Source organism: Salarias fasciatus, chromosome 7 (assembly GCF_902148845.1).
Source record: "Salarias fasciatus chromosome 7, fSalaFa1.1, whole genome shotgun sequence".
Classification (NCBI taxonomy): Eukaryota; Metazoa; Chordata; class Actinopteri; order Blenniiformes; family Blenniidae; genus Salarias; species Salarias fasciatus.
Window position 1 is genome coordinate 16,550,644 of NC_043751.1, and position 23,251 is coordinate 16,573,894.

At 42.1% G+C, this 23,251-nt stretch overlaps 3 protein-coding genes across 4 annotated transcripts; 1 reads left to right on the forward strand and 2 right to left on the reverse strand.

Annotated features, from left to right (window-relative positions):
- Positions 1-461: 461 nt before the first annotated feature.
- On the reverse strand, positions 462-5,394 carry LOC115392315 (ADP-ribosylation factor 4-like). The gene is made up of 6 exons (XM_030096903.1): positions 5,198-5,394; positions 4,108-4,188; positions 3,904-4,013; positions 3,663-3,734; positions 1,903-2,028; positions 462-1,812 (listed from the first exon to the last, which is right to left on the reverse strand). The coding sequence occupies exons 1-6, from the start codon at positions 5,262-5,264 to the stop codon at positions 1,726-1,728; spliced, it is 543 nt and encodes a 180-aa protein (XP_029952763.1). The 5' UTR covers positions 5,265-5,394; the 3' UTR covers positions 462-1,725.
- A 2,790-nt stretch (positions 5,395-8,184) lies between these two features.
- On the forward strand, positions 8,185-14,743 carry LOC115391999 (transmembrane protein 116). Its single transcript, XM_030096466.1, has 12 exons — positions 8,185-8,314; positions 8,421-8,464; positions 9,821-9,884; positions 10,024-10,155; positions 11,587-11,682; positions 11,773-11,822; positions 11,956-12,072; positions 12,158-12,203; positions 12,473-12,544; positions 12,638-12,785; positions 12,867-12,949; positions 13,046-14,743. The coding sequence occupies exons 1-12, from the start codon at positions 8,276-8,278 to the stop codon at positions 13,184-13,186; spliced, it is 1,032 nt and encodes a 343-aa protein (XP_029952326.1). The 5' UTR covers positions 8,185-8,275; the 3' UTR covers positions 13,187-14,743.
- Positions 14,744-16,934: 2,191 nt separating this feature from the next.
- neto2b (neuropilin (NRP) and tolloid (TLL)-like 2b) lies at positions 16,935-22,900 on the reverse strand. Of its 2 annotated transcripts, none has more exons than XM_030097092.1 (12): positions 22,698-22,900; positions 21,150-21,206; positions 20,807-20,968; positions 20,297-20,545; positions 20,051-20,098; positions 19,777-19,904; positions 19,110-19,211; positions 18,740-18,866; positions 18,305-18,418; positions 17,696-17,751; positions 17,514-17,606; positions 16,935-17,428 (listed from the first exon to the last, which is right to left on the reverse strand). In XM_030097092.1, exons 1-12 carry the CDS (start codon positions 22,705-22,707, stop codon positions 16,979-16,981), a joined length of 1,596 nt encoding a protein of 531 aa, XP_029952952.1. In that variant the 5' UTR covers positions 22,708-22,900; the 3' UTR covers positions 16,935-16,978. The 2 variants fall into 2 exon arrangements, with proteins under 2 accessions (XP_029952952.1, XP_029952951.1); XM_030097091.1 differs by having other exon boundaries at positions 17,696-17,826.
- Positions 22,901-23,251: the final 351 nt, after the last annotated feature.

The window sequence follows — 23,251 nt, forward strand, 5'->3', positions numbered from 1 at the left end:
CAATATTTTTTTCCAGATGCATTCCTTCCTCGAAGACGGCAGGTCTGAACTCTCCTTCCAGTTTTTAGTAATTTTAGTAATGCGTTGGACAGTTCTTAACTCAGTTTTAGTAGTTTCTGCAGTCTTGTTCGATGTTTTCTTTGCTTGGCGGCTTTTTTTTTTTTTTTTTGGCAGTAGAAGGACTACTGTATTCTATTATTAGTTTTATTTAAGAAATTCAAGGCTGATGCAGAAAGCGACCTGCTGCTTCATCTACTCTGGGAAGTGAAACTGGGAACAACAATCTCTCAGACGAAACTTTTCAGATTCAGGCAGAAAATAAAATATCATCTTTGTTGTAAATCACAAGATTTACTTGCTCTTCCTAAAATAAGCATTCTGAAAATCAAAGCCAAAAGTTCAACAAAACATCAAAATGAAGTTCTCGACAGAGCAGAGCCCAAAACATTTTTTTTTTCTTGAAACACTGGTTTTATTTATGTTGGAATGCAAACCCAAATAAAGTCAGGGGCAGGTATGTTAAGTGTTCAAAGAGAGGCAGAATAATTAAGAATATAATACAGTATCTTCCAGACATAACAATAAACTCGGCACAATTCACGGCCACGAAAAACAAAAAACAAACAGGCTACTCTTCGGTGTTGAAATGACACGGCGATGTTTCAACTTCAAAATGAGGCTTCCTTCCTTTTTTCAGTCAGTTAAAAAGGGATTTGCTTTGAGTGTCCAGGAGAACTAAAGCAACAATCAGTGTTTGGAAATTAACGAGAAGCAAAGTGAAAGAGGACATATTCACAATTGTTTCAGTCAAATAAGACCCTGGCTGATGGCGACGATCGCGTTGGAAGTCAGAAAGTCACGTATCCTCGCACCGCTGGGACTCGGCTGCACCACAGTACACAACACGGCTCAAAATTAAAAGTCTCATTGCATAATTTTGCCTTGTAAGACCATATTGTCCATATGATGGGGGTGGGGTGCTGATGATTCACAAACTCGATAAGGAAAGTATTACTCAGATTTGTGCAGAAAAGAAAAAAAGAAAGAAAAAAAAAAGGACCAGAAGGCACGTTGTTCCTTTTTGGATTCATGATTTTTCCCTCCGAACAAAATCCCCCTGCACCTCCTCCTCCTCCCAGCCACAGGCCCTTACAGAATCATCGGCATTAGAATGAGGACATGGCGGTGAGGAGCAAAGCGGTCGGGTCTGATATTCACAAGGGGCTGTGGAGATGAACAGCTTGTGGCAGCCTACAAACTGTCCTTCACCAAAACTCGGAGGTTTTATTGTCATCTCTCATCAACCTAGGCTCAAGAAAAGCTATGAGTAAGTTTGAACATTAAGGAAAAAAGAAAAAAAAAAAGCACTCGATTACTGACAAATGCAGCCGTGGCGGGAGCAGAGTTGTAAAAGGGAGAAAAAGAGCTCTCGCCACTTTTCAATGTTTCCATAAAATCTTCCTTACTGGTCATTTGCTCGTGTGGAATTACAGGTTGTTGCCATGCATGAGAACAAAAAAACGCCAAGAGATATCAAAGAAGTGTAGATAATAGAAGAGAAAGAATAAGCTTTTAAAGCTTTGTAAAGATTACACTGTCCACCGGCGTGGTCCTGTCTGTGAACATTGGTGCTGGAAGACCAAATGTTTGTGAAATGAATGTCTGGGCCCGGGTTCTTCTCCTGCGGCCTTCAGTCTCTCTCTTCTCCGTTCAGGCAACCCTTCATTAGTTTTGGGATAACTTTTGGGATAGCCAGTCCAGTCCTTCGTACAGGCCGGTGCCCTGGGTGGCGCAGGTCGACTGGATGTGCCACTGTGGGTCAGAGATCACGATGTGGAGGTCAGGGGAACATCAGAGTGGCGGCACGTAAGCTGCAGGTCTGAATCTGTCCAAACTACTTACATTCTTGTTGCGGAGGTTCTGAAGGCCGAACCTTTCTGTCAGTTCGCTGACCGATAAGGCGTTAGGGAGGTCCTGTTTGTTGGCAAACACCAGCAGAATTGCGTCTTTCAACTCGTCTTCCAGGAGCTGGAGGAGCAGGAAAAGAAAAAACAGACCGAGATACTCATCTTCTTATCGGGGATGAAGGAAACAAAGCAAACAAAACATTTCAGAAATGCCGTTTGCAAAACAAATCTACTACCAGGATGTAAATTGTATTCATACAGACTTATTTGTAAATGTAATGGAGACAAATCAGCTTAGAAACCAACAAATTTGCAGGAGTTGCAGACGACATGCAAAACATGGATAGCTCAACTGAAAAGTGTCCGACGAGCAGAAGAGTTGTACTTTTTCCTGAAATAGATCCCAGTAATCACCGAAAACTTAAAAATAAGAGCATTTATCACGCAGCCAAATATTGCCGAAGCATTTGACCATCCCGACTGTTCACATTGTGAACTTCACGGTGTTTCCACTGTTTGGACGTGAAAACCGGCTGAGCCTGTCTGAGCAGCGGTGCTGACAGACGCACTGTTTTCACGGTCAGCGTTTGAACTCCTGTCTTTAAGTCACGCCGAAGGTTTGAACTCTGACCGAGAAGTGTGTATGTAGGTGTTGCATAACTCCAGTGTTCGGGACGCCTGCCTCGCTGCACCGGTGAAGGTCTGTGGGCCTCCAGCCAGCACACACTCACCCTGACGGTGTTTTGATAAACTGATTTGTCTCTTCCTCAATGACATGACTGGATCTTCTTAGAGGTGTTACAACCTTAGTGTGTGTGTGTTCATGTCTGTACTCCATCCATATCACTGCATGCTCTTTCTCACTGATTCAACCTTCGTTTAATGACTTTACTAATATTCTTCTAAGAGCCTGTCAAAGTTTCAAGGTGCCATTAAGCATCATGTTGCTCAAGTGCAGCAAAAGCATCGATTCCACCCATCTATGGTTAAACTCTTCAGCCATTTTCTAGTTTTAGACACATCAGTGCTACTTCAAAATAAATCATACGTTTATATCTTTAAGTGAGATGAATATCAAATTGTATTTTCAGACAACTTCAAAGATTTGGGTTACATCAGTTAGAGCGGCCTGTTTTTCAGTCTGTAGCTTGGTGGTTTAATACTGCGAGCCCTCACCTGATGTGCGAGCAACTTGCAGCTTCCACAAACTGTGTGAGTGTGTGTCAGTGTAATGTGCTGGATCATGTGAAGCACGTTCACATGTGTTAAACTCAAGGTCTGAGATAGTCGCCTGCTAATCTCACGGGTTTATTGTCTGGTGTGATGATTCAGAGGAAATCAGTTTTGTCAATTATCAATTCATCATCAACAGTTTGACATGTAATTCACAAGTCCTGGTCAAAGTATAACCAACTGTATCTGAATATGCTTTCAAATTCACATTTAACCAATTTAGAACAGAACAGAAAAGATTTATATTACAGTTTGACTTTTTTTTTTTTTTTTACTACAAAACCCTGATCTATTTCCTGAACAGAATCATCAAAATGTTTTGTTAAAAAAATTGTAAAGTTGCTCCTCCCTGCTGGCATTCCCCTGAGACAGCAGGAAGGAACAACTTCTGATTCACCTCCATTCCAAAATGATGCAATTTAGGAGTCAGAAACGCCTACTTAACACGCCGTCATGACAATATAACATACAATTCTAAAATGGTTACTTTCTAAACTAAAGCTCAGCATATTTGATACCCACCATCTTTGAGAGCTCGTCTGCGGCTTCCCCGATTCTTTCTCTGTCGTTACTGTCCACTACGAAGATGAGGCCCTGCACGGGAGGGAAAGTTGTGAAGTGCACACATTAGTGACAAATGTTCATCGGTAAACTGATAAAATATGTATTTATCTCTCCGTATTATATACAAGAAAGTTACCAAATAAATAAATAAATAATCCATCATGTCAAATATTTTTTCTCTGCACGGTAACAATCTTACCTGTGTGTTCTGGAAGTAATGTCTCCAGAGAGGTCTGATCTTGTCCTGGCCACCCACATCCCAAACAGTAAAACTGATATTTTTATATTCTACTGTCTCCACATTGAAACCTTCACAGAGGGAAGTAAGAGGGCAGCTCTTATTACACCAAGAAACAAGGCATAAAAACATAAACTTTGCAGAAGTGTTAAATTTATCTCTTACCAATAGTTGGGATAGTGGTAACAATTTCACCAAGCTTCAATTTGTACAAGACGGTAGTTTTCCCTGCTGCGTCAAGTCCAACTGGGGAGGAATAAAAAACAAAGCTTGTATCAGGAGAGAATGTGAGCTGGAGCTGTGGATAACAGCAGGCTGTAAAATGCATAACACGTGCTTTCCAAACGTCTGATCACACACAGCAGAGGACAAACAATACTGCGCATGTGACGGAACAAGGCAAATTATGGTATACGCAGTTACACCTCATCAAGAAACAAGACACAAAACTTTTATGAATGATCAGCTCTCTTTCCAACATTGTTGAGCTTACATGAAGTGGTTATTAGGGCGTTTTGCCATCTGCCAGCTCTTAAGATATCATTGTAGTGAACCACGTTTTTCTCATCATACTGATCTTTTGTTTTTCCACTTATGTAGATGATGGCAAAATCAACCATAGTAACTACTACAGAATGCAATCTATCATACCTTTTTTAATTAAAGAACATGTAGTAACTCCTGGGCAGTAGTAGTACAGTACTGTAGTACAGTGAACCACCTGTAGGAGTGCTGGTCATCCTACAGGAGACCAACGCCAGTGTGCAACATGTCACTTCCTATCTGATCTGTTCAGAAACACATTTAGGCAACAATGCAACTTTCCACACTAACTAATGTCATATGGAGGAAATTTCACAATACCAAATTAACCAACGTCGAAAACAGCGAATCACACAAAAAAGGTTTGACTTTTTCCCCCCACATTAGAAGAGAAAGTAACAGCGAAAGGCACATGTGTGAAAAACAGTCGATACTTTAGGTAATAAACGCTCCCGTGTTATAAACGGTCTTTATTGTAGGAGTAACGGGGAACGAGAGCTTTCTGCTAAACTTCCGATGACACGAAAAAGAAGGGGTTTGGCGGGATTATCTAATTCTAATGTTTAAAAACTTCGTCATTTTGTACGTTTCAAAAGCATTTGGCGCTCGTATTTATACATTTGTACAGCGAAAAGAGGAGCCGTGAAGTCTGGTCGAGAAACGAGGACTTCCATCGTTACCGCCGGTTAGCTTAAACACAGCTCCCACTCACCCATCAAAATCCTCATCTGCCTCTTGCTGAAGAGCCGGTCGAAGATGGACGAGAGGGTGAGCCCCATGTCTGTCGCGACGTCTTTAATCTCAACGAGAACCGTAAATGGACAAGGCTTTTTTTCACTCGGACTCTCCGGTTCGACTCCGTGCTTTCTCTCGGCGGCGGCTCTGCAGAGACTGCCACGTCCGGGCCAACGTGGAAGACACGACGTCATCCGTTTGAAGCAACTTTATCGACACAACACGGGAGACAACAGACAGACACGCGCCAGCACTTTCACGGTGACCATCCATCCAGCAGCAACAGGAGTATCAAACACCTGAAATAGTGCCATCACTTTTAATTTTTTTTATTATTAGGGACCGAACCCAGGAGAGAAAGGTCTCTTTTGATTTTCGTGTATTCGTTTCATTTACTTTTCTTTTGGCAGTGTAAGTGATGAAAATGTCTCAATTTTTACAGAATCTCAAACAATTACTCTCGGAAATGACTGCAATCTCAAGTTAGAAACAACTTCAGTTATATTTTCTTATGTATCTTGTGAAATGTTCAAAAAAAAAAAAGAAGAAAAAAACATGTCTAGCTGTTGCATTATGCATGTTTTTACAAACTAATCCCGACAACATGACTGAGCAACAAGCTAAATCCATCCATCCAGCCATGTTTCACACCACCCTATCCTGTTCAGGGTCAGGAGACGGTGGAGCCCCTCCCAGACAACTATGGATGATGGCAGGATACACCCTGGACAGGTCACCAGTCCGTCACAGGGCAAACACACACAATTTCATGTTATCAAATAACCTCACATGCTTGTTTTTGCACTGTGGGGCGCACACCAGAGTACCTGCAGTAAAACCAACGCACGCAAGGGCAGAACATGCAAATTCCATACAGAAAGGTCAGGCCGGTTTTTAACCCAGAGCTTCTTGCTGTCCTGGATGAGTCGTAAATAGTGAAGTTATTTTTTAGTTTATTAATTTGACTAGACTGACACAACAACAACAACAACAAAAACAGCAACAACAATAATAATAAAGTGACTCAATGAAGAAATTACACAAGAATCAATAGAAGAAAGTCTCTTCCACAATGTTGTTCCTATCTTATTTGCAATGGCTAAAATTAGGAACACAGGATCCCGGTTAGGAACCACACAACAGCCCCAGCATAACACAACACAACAGCATAATATGGCCTCAAAATTGTCCACATGAGAAAACGATCTTAGTAAACAGAAATGAAGACAGAGATGTTTTAGGGGTCTCAAACTCCAGTCCTCGAGGGCCGCAAACCTGCATGTTCTCCATGTCTTCCTGCTTCAACACAGCTGATTGCAATGAGGCTCGTTATCAGGCTTTCTGCTGAACTTGGTGACGAACCTTCATGAGATTCAGGTGTGTTGAAGCAGAGAGACATGGAGAACATGCAGGTCTGCGGCCCTCGAGGACTGGAGTTTGAGACCCCTTATTGAATCATATTGTGCTGTAGAGCAAGGGTGTTAAACCTAAGGCCTGTGGGCCAAAGAAGGCCCACAACAGGCTCTAATCCAGCCCGCCAAACCAACAAGCAAACTATAAAAATGTCTAAGAAATTTCTTAAGAGGAGTAGACATAAAAAGGCCCGGAGCTGGGGTATCAGCATGAAACTATACTGCTGTGCTGTGCAAGGCAGTGCTGGACCAGCAGTAGCTGGACTCACAGCATCGCTCACAGGACAGTAGAACGATGTCTGCTGTCATATCAGTCTTCAAAACACCCAAAACAATCCAACAGCACCAGAAAAAGAAGAAAGAAAGAAAAAAACTCCACTAGATTCGTATCTTGTTACACAGGTTTGGAAAGTCACCAGATGTAATGATAAACCCACCAAGCTGTCAACAATGTGCCTGCCTGCTCTGAGACTGCTGAAGTAAGACTTGTATGTGTCAATAAAGGCAACACGAACTAGGCCAGTTCAACTGCAGTCAGTCGAGGCAGGTGAGGCTAACACTGAATGGCAAAAAGCACAAAGCAAATATTAATTGACCAAAAATATTAATCCTTGTTTAAACTAATGCCATTTCTGTTTGGCTCCAATGATTTTGTTCCATTTTCATCCTCAAATCACTGGAATAGTATTTCCTGTACAAATAGTGAGCAGACTTCATTTGCTACATTTACATTTTCAGGGTTTGTCACAAATGTTAATTTTCAGACTGTTTTAAAACAAGTCTTCAGTTTCCAGAGAAAAAAAAAATCTATTCCATGTTTGTCTTGTCTGGAAAATATTTCATCTTTCATAGTGACATATATTTACAAAACTTATTCATTTGGACTGAAGTCACTGAAATGTAAGCACTGGATATAACCACCAGATGTCTCTGTGAAACAGATGTGGATTTTCTACAGCACCAGCAGCACATGTTGGTTTAATTCAGGAGGGTTGAAGCCATTCTAGTTTTGGGATCAGGGCCCTTTTTAATTTCCTGTGTCATGTCACGGCTCTGGCTCTGACAGCCTAAGAATCTACGGATTGCAAAGACATTTACACGCATAAATGCATAAAAAGTGTGTGTGTTTGGGTGTCTAAAGCTGAGAGACAGTTGTAAAAGTTGTAAAAATGGGACATTGAGTGTTGACTCATCTACATTTTCTCCTCAGATATCCCTTCTTCTTTCCTCATGACTTCTCTTTACCAGTGCTGGCAGAATGCCATGCCTGCTGTGTCCATGTGCGTGCAGCATTTGACTGTTTGGCATTTCCAGCACAGGAAATGATAAAATAAAAAGTTGTTGGAAAATCCATCTTTTAATATTCATGACTTCTTACCTTGATGCTTTCATTTCTTGAAAACAAGCTCAGAAGTGTTTTTAGTCCCAGTGGGGATTCCCATTTGGAAGAGCCAGGCGTGTCACTCACCTGGTTAACAATAAACTGACTGACAGGAGAGGGCATGTTCAGAGGTGGAGCCAAACCAAGACTTTATCAGAGGTGTGCTGTGGAGGGAAAGCAGCACACTGCTACAGGAGTTTGTTATAGGAATACACCGACTGGCACACATCAAGTGTGACTTTGGAATCGACTGTTGGTGACCATGGCTCTTAACCTGAATGGCACTCTGACTGGAAATATGGTAAGCACAGACTAATGAACTGATGTTAATTTTTGTTGTGTGTATGTTCTCTGAGCAAAACATTACACACCCATGTCTGAAAACTCGTCTGCATTTTGCTTTTCAGATCAATAGTCTCTCCACTGTGTACATTGCTTCTCTGACTCCCAGGTAATGTACTTTTTGATTCATAAAATTATCTTTGCATGAGCATCAAAACCTCTATTTATATTAGAAATATGAGCATTCAGTTAGGTTTGTGTTAGTTAGAACAATATGTGCAGAGTCAGATCAGTCAGGCTTGATCTGATCTGGATTCCTCCAGCTGTTGACTGAATGGAGTCACTTCATGCAGTCTAAACCCTTTTAAATTAATATGTTTAAGCCCAGTCTGACTCTGCACCTTTAAAAATGTCTCTCTTCACCTTTTTATTTAGCTTTCTCTGATATATCATTACATGAAATACAGGCGACTTTATTAAAATATTAAAAAAAAGGGACACAAGTGTGGGAACTAAAATAGAAAAGTGTCTTTTTTGCTTGTTGGTTTCAATTAAACCAGATGTGGGTGCTGATTTCTTATAGGGGTCACTTTACTGGCTTAAGTATAAGTCACATGTATCTGAGCCTCATATCTTGGTTTCAGACTCTTGTGTAATAAAGGTATTTTGGTTTGGTGCCAGATTATGTGCAGTCTGATTGTCAAAGAGAAACTAATATTACATCAATCCTATTGTACTCAATAGCAGGTGAACTTTATAAATAATTAGCTATTTGTGGAACCACATTTTTTGCACTGTCAAAAGACACTTCAAACTAATTTCTCAAACAAACGCTGCAGTATACAGAGATCACACTATAGTTAACAGTTGTACATATGAAATTGATATTCTCTCAAATATGCAGATTAAAAGGTTTAAATATTATCATACATACCATGGATGGTATCTGTGCAGTTTGAGAGAAAACATCGTACATACAGGGGATGAAAAGATGCCAACAAGTCAATAGGGTAAAGTATCTTGGGAACAATGGATGGAGTTAGTTATATAATGGAAAAACACAGTGACACATCACTGGAGGTTGCAAGAAACACAGCTGGAAGACAAGTAGCTGAAAAATATTTATTGTTAAAGAGCTTGAACAGAAAAAGACAATTGAAAAGACAATTGATCTAGAATGAATGGAAAAATTACTTTGTCGTTAATTTTCTTTGTTTGTTATTTATATTTTAAAAGAAGGAAGGAAAATAATCACAATCAAAGTGATTTTTAAAAAAGTCTGTGATCATCCAGTGTTTCAACGAACCTCTGATTCTGAAGAAGTGGAGTACTTGGGGAAAAACTGCATGGATGAAAAAAGATACAGGGTCAATGTGGCTGCTTATACATACTAAATAATTCCAATAATCTGTGTCCTTAATTTTAAATAGCACACTCATAAATGGTTAATTTTCTGAACAGATGTTTATCACACTGGTGCTGTGTTGCTGCTATCTAACAGTCTGCTTTCTTGGGTTTTCTTCAGTGTAATCGGAAGTTTTTCTGTCCTGGTGGCTTCCATCGTGAAGTGGAGAAATCTCAGAGAACAGGTCAGAGCGCATGAACTGTGTAACTTTTCACATTTCCAGCGTCTTATCTGAAGGCCTGGGTTGATTTCTTCAGGAAAAACACAGCTGTTGCCGACCGTGGTGTTTTCAGCGCGGTAACACCTGGAATCTGTGTTTGCAGGTCCACGTCCTGGTGCAGCTGGCTGTGGCCGACCTCCTGGCTGCCCTGATCCTCATGGTCACCAGTATCATGAACAAAGTCGACGCCAGCGTCGACATCGTCATCTGCCACTACTTCCTGCCCTTATCTCTGGTGAGCTACAGCTGCCCTGAATTTGTTTGCTCGATATATAAATGTGATGAATCATTTACTGTTTTTTTTTTTGAGGAAAATAAACATAAACACAGTTCAGACGCAGGAAAGGAGGTGGCATAGTGTTATAGCATGTTATTCAAGCTGTAAAGACTGAAGAAGAAGAAGGGCAGCACGTGTTAAATTAAACATTCCTCATAAAAGTGCGCAAATCTAACCCATATCCCAAAGTCCATCATGAAGTGGATCAATTTCATGTGACCGATTTAGGAAATGTGACGTTTGAGTGTGAAAGGCGTGGAGGGCAGTTCAGCCCTTGATAGTGCACGCAATGAAAATCTGAAAGCTCAATATTTAAAAATGGTCACTTACAGTGGTTTTCTGATGTTCAAGCAGAAGTTTCTTTAATTTATTTAAGATTTTTAAGATAGAAGATAAGTGTTTATGCCAATGTAAGAAATAGAAAATCCCTTCAGTCTCAGTTCTTAACTCTAGGTATTTCTTGCGTTATTTACCACTTTTTGTTTAGAATAAACCAGTAAGAGATGCATAAATTGTGAAATATGGAGCCATTTCTAAATAACAGTAAGGTGATGGCAGGTTACATCCCGGACAAGCCAGCAGCCCGTCACAAGGCAAATACACTCACACTCACACACTCATATTCACACCTGCAGCTTTTGAACTGTGGGAGGAAACCGGAGGACGTGAAGAAACACAACGCACGCACAGAGGCAAACAGTCTCCAGACGTCTTATCACGGGGCTGTGGCAGAACAGCTATAGCGTCGCGTCGATGCATCTCACGTGCATAAAGGTCAACCATATACTGCCTGTAAACGCAGAGGATATCTCTTGTGGGAGTTCAGCTCAGTGGAAACTAACTGGCGGGGTTATATTGACACTGACGGTTCAAAACGTGACACCACGAACCAAATGAAGAGAACATGTGACTTCACAGAAACATTAATTCCCGACTCTGAAAGCTTGTTTTCAGTTTCAAGTTTACTCACAAATAGCTTTATAATTTCCCGTGTGATACAAACACACGTTTTTACACAGCTTATCTGTGTTCTGAAAACAAATAGTAAAAAAAAAACCAAAAAAAAAAACAAACAACCAAAGAATCATAAAGAATGTTCTCATAAAGGCTGAACCTGTTCTTGACCTGATTTAAACAAGTCTCTGGGATTTATGAAACAATCAAAAGCGTTTTCTTGACCCCGTCTGTTATCGTGGACAACAGTTGAAGAAACGATGTGACATTTTTCTGCAAAGTTTTCGAGCAACAGAACAGAATCATGATTGATCAAAAGTACGCAATTGATTTACATTGCAGTGCTGCTGCTGGAGACTGGAGGCCACGGGGCTCTGCAGCCGACCTCTGATACCTAATAACTTTTCACATTATTCTCTCTGTGCTTTCTTTCAGACATTTTATTTCATTTCCTTTCTGTTGGTGGTCGTTTATGCCTGGAAATCAAGGAATGCGATCCAAGGTTGGAGAGAAAGCCAGTCAGACGATCAGGTGAGACACAGAAGATGTCCTTCGTCTCTGCTATTCATCTCTTCTGGATTCACCGGCATCATGTTTCTTTTTCTCTGTGTTGGTTGACAGGGACAGTGTGCCAGAAAAACAGTGGATTTTTCTCTGTATGCCTTGGTTTGGTGAGTTTTTTTTTTTTTTTTTTTTAACTTATTTTTGGAAATCTTAAAGTTCAAATAAACACACTCGACTTTACGGTCATAGTTTCTGATGTGCACAGTTGAATTCTCTCTCCCTGCCGTGTCTTTCTCACAGGTTGATCCCGTTTGCATTGTATTTGGTGTATATATTCACCGACTACATCCAGGCACAAATGATTATTCCACTGGATGACAACACAGACTTCCCCACTGACAATGCGTACTGTACCAGGTGGGCATGCAGACTCTGGAATAAGCCTGTTCCCATGTGGTTTTGACCTTTCTGAGTAGCTTTTTTGTTTTTTGTTTTTTTCCAGGTGTATTTTATTCCTGGATGTCTGGAAGGCGGTCTGCTCACAACATGTGAGTCCCTCCGTTCTGGTGTCATTAAAAAGCTTTGTTTTTCCAGGAGAATGAAGGACTAAAGCCTTTCTTGATTTTTGTTAGAGAAAAGTATGGCCTCGTCATACACACACAAAAAAAATAACATCAGATCTTCTAAAATAGTCCAGTCTTTTGAATTATTCTGATTTTGATTTTCAAAATCAAACAGTTGAAGGATTGACGCGTTACACTATATGTGTGTTCATCTTACATTTTCACTGTTTGAATGTATTTTTCCTTTTTCTCAGGAGGAACTTCATATTCTCTTCATCAGACTCTTTTTTTTCTTCGTGGTGATTCCAGTCATGGTGATATGCTCCGTGAGTCACAATATCTTTCACCACAGTGTTTGAAAAATAACATTTGATTTGACTCCACAGTGAGCAGACTGTAACTTTTAATTTTTCTTCCAGTTCATCTACTGCAAAGTAAGAAAATGGTATGAAAGAAGGGAGCGTGAGCAGGCGGGTCTGTTTAACGTTGGGGGAGACGCACAATCCAGAACAGTCATTTCTACGACGAGGAACATGGTGCTGGTCATCCTCGTCTGCTGGGCTCCAGGTAAACAGACAGACATGCACTTTTCAAATGACAAACTTTGATCCTGCAGCCTGAGCTTGATGTTGTGTCTTTCTTCGTCAGCTCTGCTGCTCATTCTGCTCTCCACCCTGATGATTTGGATAAACATTGAGCAGCGCAGCTTGTTTTGGCTTTATATAATCCAGGTATGTTCCAGCAGGACAACACCCGCTTTCAGATGAAAGAAAAAGAGAAGTCTTCTCACGTTTGAGTTTCATTTTGCTTTTTTTTGCATATTTCAGGCCATCAGCGTGTCCCTGCAAGGTTTTCTCAACAGTATGGTTTACGCCTGGAGACGACCCAACTTCAGAGATGTCGCCCTCGGGGAGCGAACGCCCCTGACCGCGTACAGCCGCCCACATTTTTTTGAGGATTCAATCTGACTTCTGGCTTCGACTGCTGCCTGTTAAAAGCACGGAGGAACCTTACTGAGCTGCGTTGCCACACGCTGGCCTTGATGAGGCCGAAGGGCTCCTGACTCACTTGATTTCTTTATGTGAAATGAAACACAACCTTCTCCTTTGTGTGGCAAAAAAAGAAAAGAAAAGAAAAGGAGAAACACTCTCAGAAAGAGTCTTTGCACATATTTTTACTGGACCACTTGACTTTGCTAATATGCACTACTGTATTGAAGATTTGATGTCATTGAAAATGTGTGATTTTTTTTTCATGTGCCTTATTTCTCTTTGTTATGTTTCATTGTGTCACATGTATTTATTTTCGATCAACAAATTACCTTTCAGCGAGTCATTGCATATCAGTTGTTGGTAATCTGTTTGTTGCTCGTCTAGGAAACGGCCCAAAAAACTGTCATCAAACATGAGTGATTTTTCTTCAGTAATTTGTGATCTTGAATTTGTCACCCTTTCATGTTTCATCACACAACTGACAGTGTAATGATAGAGAATAAATCAAGCATTTCCACCCTCCCTTTCAGAAAACGTAATTTCCTTCAAAATTACCAACGCAGCTCATGAAATGTCAGCTTGGATTTTGTAAATAACTGATCAGTCTGTGTGTGAAAACTGACATTTTGTGTTGATTATGCATAATGCTGAGCACATGTTTCTGAAGAATGCACGAGTTACATAACGGCAGCATGTCGCGGCGTCACGAGAAAAAAATCATGTAAAACCCGTCTGTCCTCTCTGCTTTACGTCCACCTGGCTGCGGCGTCGCGTCGGGAGCATGTGCCGCCTGCAGAGCACCGAGCATGTGTGCAGAGCGTGTGTCTGAGCGCTCAGGAATGCTGAGTCGCCGCCAGAGTGCGGAGTGTTTGTGCAACAGGGGTCACACACAAGCCATGTCTGATAATGTTCACACACTAACAGAGGCATAAGATCAGCGTTCTCTCACGTTATACGATCATCTGTGTGTCTCTTAACCCTCAGGAGGTCGGCATGTCTGTCAGCTGCTCACAAAAGTGATTTGAGACCCTGGTCTTCAGTCATTTGTCAGGTTGTTTCTGATGAGGTGGGGGAGGAATCCTTTTCAGTTAGTATTCTAACTGGCAAACCGACAGTTCTCGGCCTTTCACTCAAATGGCTTCAGTCCAGACTTTAAACTGTAGTGCCGGCTGATGAAGTGCTGTGGAGACAGTCGTCCTTCCAACAACCTCTCGGGTCTCGCTGTCTGTATGTAAAGGACCTTTGAAGCTCCATCATCACCGCAGCCACGGCCCGACTTGTTGAAGTGTTTAGAATCGGTCTGACTCTCAGCGTCCCGGTCCTTCAGACTTCCTCCATTTAATTATCATTGAGGACACGGCGAAGAATCCTGAGCTTCTCATGTGGATTTATAGGTTCACCCCAATTTTATTACTGAGATCTTTGCAGAGTTTCTTTGGCTTTATGGCTCTGCTTTTGTCCGGACATCTCCCTTTTTTTAATTTGTCCAAACAATTTGGTTAAAAGATTAAAATAAACAGGGGGAAACAGGAAAGGTGCCACTGTGAATCCTAAAACCTAATAGTGAGGCTTTTTTTTTTTTTTTTTTTTTTGAAGTATTGGTTAGCTTTTATTTAACATCCATACATCAAGAAAAAAAAGTGCATCCATTGAGTGTCTTTCGCACCTTGCAAAGATTTTATTCATTTTTGTAACAGTTAATTTATATCAAGTGTTTATGCACATCTTTTTAAAAATGTGACTTTGGTTAAAAGTTTCCATGTTGAAAAGAAAAAAAAATGCAGCGTTTCTTCATCGATTCAGTCAAAATTTGATTTATAGGTTTTACAATACAAATCATTCAGTGTGACTGTCATGAAGTTCCTTCACTTTGTTCTCACGGAACATCGCAACACACACACAAAAAGGATGAGTGTGAATTTTGGGCGTTCTACTCAATATCTGTACTGCGGTGTGACGTCTTGGCCAAATGAGCAGTCAGGACCATTTTTTAAAAAGTTTATCCATAACAACAACCAGCTAACATAATTTTGAATCTATAAAGGACACAGTTTTCTATTTTCTTTTTCTTCCCTTTTTAGATTTTTTTTTCTCGCCATTTTCAGTATAAACTCTCATAAAGGGCGACAACTTTCATCAGATGTTAAATTATTATCACTGATCCACATAAAGGAGTCCATTAACTGAGATAGAAAGCAATTGCCTTGACCTGGACTGCTTTTCTGGGTCATCCTTTATCAAACTTGTCCCAGATTAACAATGTCTGCGCAGAATACGCTTTGGATGAATAGGATTTCACTCTGAAAGGAGGCCGGCACTTTATTACACCTGGTCATAAATTTCATAAGTCATAGTTTCTGTCATTTAAACATGCTCATTAGTAGTTCTCTTTTTAAGTGTATCTATAAGCATTTTTAGCAAATACCTGAAGTTGCTCTTTTGAATTCATTTCATTCAAATATTTGAAGCTTTTTAATATATTTCTAATGCGTGTGCTAATAACTGAAATCCTTCTTGTATTGCTATTTTACCTGTTATCAAATGTTGTGTTTGTCATGCCTTTCTTGTTTTCTTTTCTTTTTTTTTTGCCCCACGCATTACCGCTGTGTTCAGCTGTGACTTTGCATCGTTGCTCCATTAATTTTGCGCCCAGTGACTTTTCTGAATTTGATGAATGGAGCGGCGAGACTCGCTGACTAAACTGCGAGGCTTTCTAAATGTGGCCTACGCTCCGGCTCTGAGGTTATGCAAGCAGTCTGGCTCAAAACTCTCAGCAGCTACAGAGATGTCTATCTGGCTGTGTGGGAACTTCCGGGTTCTGTGTGTGTGAAGCGCATTGTTGTCACTGCAGTAACTTTTGATATGGACGTGCAAAAATGACCTGACACAGGTCAAAGGTCAAGACTGGTTTCTCATCCACTAAAATCTAAAAAAAAAAATGACCAAATAAGTCTGTAGTGGTTCCCACAATGAAACACATTGCTACCAGTTTGTTTTGTAAAGGTAATTCTAACCAGTACACCTGTTTGCAGAACATGTGGGAATTCACATCAACTCATGGTTCATTTGCGGCTTCAGGAACCGAAAGTAAAACTAAACAGGAAAAATAAACGATAAACGAGATCTTTATTGCCGTGAATGAGAACGAAATCTTCTGTGAAGTGAGCCTGTACATGCATTGTTATGAACTGAAATTTAAAAAAATATAAACACCTTTAGACTATCAGATATAAAATAAGATGATATATAGATGAAGAAAATATATGCAAAGAGATAAAGTGTTTAATAATCATTAGGAATAGAACCAATAAGCTATGCTTGTTGAATCACCCCTGCTCTAAAAAAGTGTTTATTTTTTTACTTTAAATATCATCAGATGAAACTAAAGGTGTGAGGTATTTCTTCAAAATCATCAAAATTGTTGAAAAACATGTAAAAAAAAAAAGTAATTTTAATACAATGATTTACCCCCCAAAAAACCCACAAAACAAAAAACAACAAACATTACACGCCACAATTATTTGTTTTTTGTTTTCTGTACTTTTGCAAAAAAAAAAAAAAGAAAAAAGAAAATGGAGCTCCTTAATAGATTTGGCAGTGTTTAAGTATCATGACGCTCTGAGCTCTTTAACGTTTTGTTTTTCCAAACTTACAAAGAAGACAAGTGGAAAACAATGGCGAGTGACCGCGACTCTCTTCTCTGTTTCTTCTTGACTCCCTTTTGTTTCCGTTGCTGCAGGATTCTGTCTCAGAGTCTCCGTTTCCTCTTCAGAAGTCCATCGACAGAGATCTTTGCTGGGCCATTTCGTAGCCTCTCCGGTTTCCGGCTCTGCGCACGTACACGTCGTACCTCCCGTCCTCGTCGTCGTCTTCGTCCTCCTCCATCACCCGGTCCTGCCGCCCCGGCGCCCGGTCCCCCATCCCGTGGTGGCCCTGCACGCGGCCCTGCTTCATGCTGGGCCAGCTCTTCTTCCGCAGGCTGCTGTTGAAGTCCCTGAGCGGCGGCAAGGCGCTCTGGAAGTCTCCCCTGAAGGGCGGCAGCTCCATGGAGCCCTGGCCGTGCAGGCTGTGGCCGCCTTGACTGACTTTGATGGAGTTGATGGAGGCCTGGGAACCGCAGTGGTGTTCGTGGACGCAGCGAGATCCTGACGAGGACCTCCTGAGCACCTGCAGGGACTGAAGCTCCTCCGACAACTCCCCGAGGTCACCGGACATCTCCTGAAAATAGAAAACATTTTTTTTAATTCTGACAAACCTCCGAAGACAAAACGAGCACGTCCGGACAGCGGCGTGTGAGACCGACCTTGTCTCTGAGGGTGAAGAGCTCATACTGAGGAGGATCGAAAACCTCCTGGAATTCAGCACGTTGGAACGGATTGTTTTTACGCACCAGCACCTGCGAGACGCGATTAAACGCAATCAATCCCCACGCCAACTCTCTGCGGCGTGAAACTCAACCATCTGACGGCGGCCCATTTTAATCACCTTTTTGCGCGGCTGCTTGACTTGCACCAGAATGGAGACGATGAGGAGCAGCAGCACTACTCCCGTAGACACACAGATAATTGTCCCGTGAGTTTTATTGATATGGAGAAAAACACTTTTGCTCTTTTTCTCTGGACAATGGAGATGAAGAGAGCGACAAAAACAAGTTGAAATATGAGGAGGGCTTTCAGAGGACATCAGTCATCTACTTGTTGCCGCCCCTGTCGAGGCAGCCTGTATTTTAGAGTGCGGGGCATTAATGCAGGGGGGCCGTCTCTAAAAGCCCGAGCGCTGATAAACAACCGCCACAACATCTGAGGTGCTTAGGTTCTACTTATCAAGCCGAGCAGCCTCGAAGGACTTTTAGTTGGAAACATGTCAACGATGATGAGGCTGTGATTTCTCTGCCAAGAGTAGATTTTTCATTGATGCTCTCTTTGCTTTGAAACGCGCCAGTGTTTACTCACACGCTGGTGTCTGTGCAGAATTATCATCACAGATCCTCAAGGAGGTCCAGCGTGACACGAGTCATATTACCATTACAACACACACACACACACACACACATAGCATAGCACAGTGCAGCGGCTTTAGAAAAAGCTGAGGTACCTTTGCAGTTGCTTTCATCCCAAGGAAAGACACAGTTCTGAATGCCGTTGCACACCAGAGAGGTGTTGATGCACATGTTACTGTGGCAAAAGAAAGCACTGGCTGCACAGGGTGCTGAAACACAAACACAGGCTGGTTCAGTCAGAGGAGCGTATCTGGAGACTCCGATGAGAGCAAAGGAGACTCAAGATTCCCTCGTTTGCGATCCACAGTCAGGGCCGTGCCATGGTGTCGCATTTTTAAAAGATTCTGGTGAATTGTGGTAATATCAGAGGGTTATGACTCCATTTAAAATGAATAAAAAATTTGCAATAATGTGCTATTACTAATGCAATCACGCATCGGAGCTACGGCCGCAGTAAGGAAACAGCGGGGACGTCAGAAAAAATCTAAGGTGACAGCAGCGAGGAGGGGCGGTCTGAAGGAGAAACTCACGGTCAGCGAAAGAAGTGAACAGCATCCGGAAGCGGCTGAGACGACTGGTCTCGTCTGCCCACATCCTCACCACCCCCACGCCGGTGTCCAGCATGATGTCGTTAGCTACTGTACTACAAAACTTAGCCTGAAAGAAACCACACACCGTTTTCTCTCATCGTGCTGCTTGTGTGTAGTCTCAGTGAGGTCAAGGTCTGTACGACAGTTGCCAGATATTTGGGACTCGAAATATGAGATTAATGCTGAGCAGCAAATGGAAAGAAATGAAAGGTGAGTCGTGTTGTAGAGCAGAGGGAGAGAGGAACACACCCCAAAGCACATGAAGAGCCGCACAGAGAGATTCTTCGTTTTAAGGTTATTTTTATATTACCTTCAGGTCCTCAATGGCACTGCTGCCATCATAAACAGCCACAAAGTTCTTCTTACACTCGTTTGAGTTCTCCATCTGGTATTCCAAGAATCGCAGGTAAATCTGGAATAAGGGGAGAAATACAGTTAAATACATGGCTTCATAGATTCTTGTGTGCCGAGAGAAGTTGAGTCATTTTTTGACTGCAGTGAAGGATCAAATATACATCACTGCGACCGAGCTCTACTCCATCTGTACTTATGCAGATTGCTGGATTATCAGCACATATGTTCAAGCTGTTGATGCACTGTCGGGAAATATTTGATGACGAATAATGAAAAACAAACTTGTCTGCCATTTTGACATTTGCATGTCTGCGCCTGTGATTATATATATAAAAAAAAGGATATAAGAAAGATGAATCGCAACAGATGAGTGGGGTGAAAAAAAAGAGAGAATACAGGATGTGAAATGAGCTCCAGGCTTGAGGCTCATCTTTCAAAACACTCCGCGGTTGTCACTTTGTTCCCAATGAATCACATCCCCTTTCCTCAACTTAATTTTGCGGAGAAGTGAGTTCTATTTTTTCCACCTCACTCTTATTTAATCTCGATACGAACACTCATAAGAGAGGAAGTTGCACTTCTCTGTAGTCGGCTGGGTAGAATGCAAATGCTGCATGTCACACCCTGTTCTTTGTCGGCGCTCGGATGGTCCAGATGCAGTCCACTGCTTGGTCAGGCTTCACTTTATATTCCTCTTCCACTTGACTGGAACGGATCACGCCATCTGCCCCAGTAAGCTCGAACTGACAATCTGCCTCACAGACAGTCACAGAAAGGTCGAAACAAAGAGGCAGAGAGGGTGAAAACACACACTGAAGCACAAAACAGAAGATCTCAGCGAGCGGGAACTGCCGCTTCATGGATTACTTTAAAGATTTAGACGGGTTTAAACATTACCTGGGATTGGGTTTAAGAGTCCTCCCACATGCAGATGGAATTCTGGGTCTTCGGGGAGAAATCAGAGGAGAAGACAGTGACATGTCATGATATAAATTGCATCATCGTTCAGAGCGCAGATTTGATTTGACAGACATTTGATTGAAGAATCATTCAAGCATGATGACAAGATGGAGATTCAGTGAGCGCCTGCACACTGCCGTAAGAACATCTCCATGCAGCAGGCAGCCGCTGCATTCTAATCACCTGCTGTAAAGCTGTACTGGACCTGGAAGCCGGTCCCCTCCAGCTCCTCGTCGCTGAAGAAGCGGATCCACATGAAGCGCCCGCTGGAGAGGACCAGCCCCGGACAGGCCGTGCCGCAGAAACGATTGATGAGCGGGGAGAAGCTGAAGGGGCCGTCCCGCACCTCGATGTGGTCGAAACGACACTCAAATGACGCCTCGATGAAAAAGGCCTTGTCGAACAGCAGCTCTATCCTCTGGCGGGGCTGAGCTGTGAAAAGAACGACTGCTGTCATCGAGGTGATTCAGAAAAGAAAAAAAAAATAGAAAGAGTAGACAGAATTGAAAGGAAAGATGATGCACCCCTGCTATATAAGATTACAAATCATTTTTTTTAATGGAACTCACAAATAAACTCAGACAAAAAAAAAATAACTTCAACAATAAAAAAAAAAAATCAGAAATTGGATTTGTTTTTGTTTTTTTCCCCTCAGCAGTGAAATGACCGGGCTCAGTGTCTGCTCTTGGTTACCTTCCAGGACATACAGGCACTCCTTGTTTGGGGGGTACGTCTTGGGGTAGTTTGGGGAACTGAAGGTGCCGCCCTCTGCGTTCCGTACCCAGTTTCCACAGTGGCGGGCGTGGTGCGGCCGCTGAGAAGGTTTGACTGAATCTTTAGGTGGAGCACCTCCATCTGCCCGGGATATGGCAACAGAGAGGGTACATGAGGCCAGAGACGAGCTGCACAAAGACTGCCGGTGCGCAAACCGCTGCATAATTCTGTATCAAATACAGTAATCCGGAACTGCATTACGGCATGTAACTGTATATGCAGTCCGCCTATCAAAGGAGGACAATGGAGATAACAATCTTACCTTTAATCTTTTGTGCCAGAGCAAATCCCTCCTCAATGAATAGGAGAAATATCCAGACTGTATAAGAAGCCGACAGAGGAAGGGCACAATCAAGGAATAAAAGAAAGGGAGAGGCAGCTTAGCAGGATTTGTGTGTCTATGCTTGTTTTCTCATTGTACTCAGCAGAGTCTGTGAATGTATACACCGGGCCGGGCCAGGCCAGGGGTGTGCAGCTCAGCGCTTTACAGGGAGAGAATAAGGACACACTGCTACTACCATCTGCTTACTGAACTCCTGCTGCTATTTATTATAGGAAGTGCTTTCCCTTAACCAAAGGTTTATGTGTCACACACGGTGCATGAAAACTGTTTACAGTCTGCAAGTCCTGAGTGTGTGCTACAGCGCTGTTGCAGGGCCATCAAATGGTAAATAATAAAAAAATAAGAAAAAACATGTGTCATGATTTCAGATCTTCTGCCACGTTTGAACACATTACATAAAACGTGACCTAAATAGATCATCCGACCCACGGCTACCACACTGCTAAACATTTGAGTTTTCACCAAAGTGGCATGTCGGCTTGTTGCTGTGACAAACACAAACCAGCAGTCGCACTGAAGACTGCGGATACTTGAACAGCACACTGGCTGTGTGTGACAGCTGGAGACGGAGGAAAATCAAACCGAAATCTGAAACCTGAATAGCCTTTTTTTTTCCTTGTTAACATCAATAGGGGGTCTGCAGGTTGTCCCTGCTTAGACAGACAGTTTCATAAACAGTTAACCATGAGCAGATATATTTACAGACAGAAATATGTATTAAATATAACATGTAAATGACCAGAACATATACATACATACCAAACATGAACAGATTAATAGGAAAAGGCAAGTTGAAAATGAAATAAAAATAATAAATAATAACAATTATTATTATTCAATAAAATATAGTGATTTTGGGATCACTATATGGAGGAATTTGTTGAATCACTTCATAGCAAAATATGTAGTCGCAACCTTTTACTGCCACAACACAGTAAGGTAGACTTAATGTGTTGTTGTTGTTTTTGTGCTCAGTGTCAAAACAGCACAGAGATCATACTCTGGGTGAGAGGAGGAGGGACTGAGACAGCAGCAGCAGCAGCAGCAGCCCAAATCCCCCTCCTGTCCAGGCACCGAGCCACCACCGACAAAACAGAAAAGAAAAACAGATTTCCCACTTTGAAGACATTTACAGCCTTTCATGCAAAAATGTCTGTTTGCGTTCGGAGCCAGGGAGCGTGGTGCACGCAGCCCTGCTGATGGAGCTGTCACTTCAGCACCAGGCATCTCTCTGCAGCACAAACTTCACCAACAAAGCCAACAGTTCGTCTGCCAACAACAAAAACCCATCACACAGATTGCTGCAGACTGTGAAGTACAGATAAAGTTTATGAGCTATGAAGATAGAATTTTTAAAAAGGGGTTATGGAATATATTGAGTGCTGCGTTTCCAAGTCTTACCAGATACAGGGAGGGAAAAAAAAAGCACAATTTTACCAAATAGAGCAGATGGATGATTCCACTCACCTGAACGCATCCTTAAGGCTGAGATCGCAGATTTGACTTCCAACTTGACCAAGTGTGCTTCCCTAACATCCCCTTTTAAATCAGTGGCACGGATTATCGCGTATTACTGAATTACAAAATCCAACTTTCACCTTTTCATCCTAATCTCACTGGTCAAGAGGATGGAGGCTTCTGGAGGAGTGAGAGAGAGAAGGAGAGGGAGAGAGAGAGTGAAAAGAAAAAAAAAGAAAAGCTGGTGAACTTCTGATTCATCCTCGGTCTTTTCCCTTTGGAGTGGACATGTCAGAGGAGCGCAGTCCTCCGGGGCAGAGACGCAGAGCTCAGTGAGCATCAGACTCAGACTCGCCCTCTCAAATGAACGGATGATCTGTCTGCGGCTGCTTGCGGTTTTTAAGATTGAGCTCAATTGGCGCTGGACGGAGGGCTGCGGCCACCGCGCATGCGCGGCGCCGCATGTGAGTAATGAGCGATATGATAATCCTCCCACAACCTGTTTGGCATTCTGATGAATTAAATTGAGATTCCTTTTTTCTTGAGATTTAATTAGCTTATTC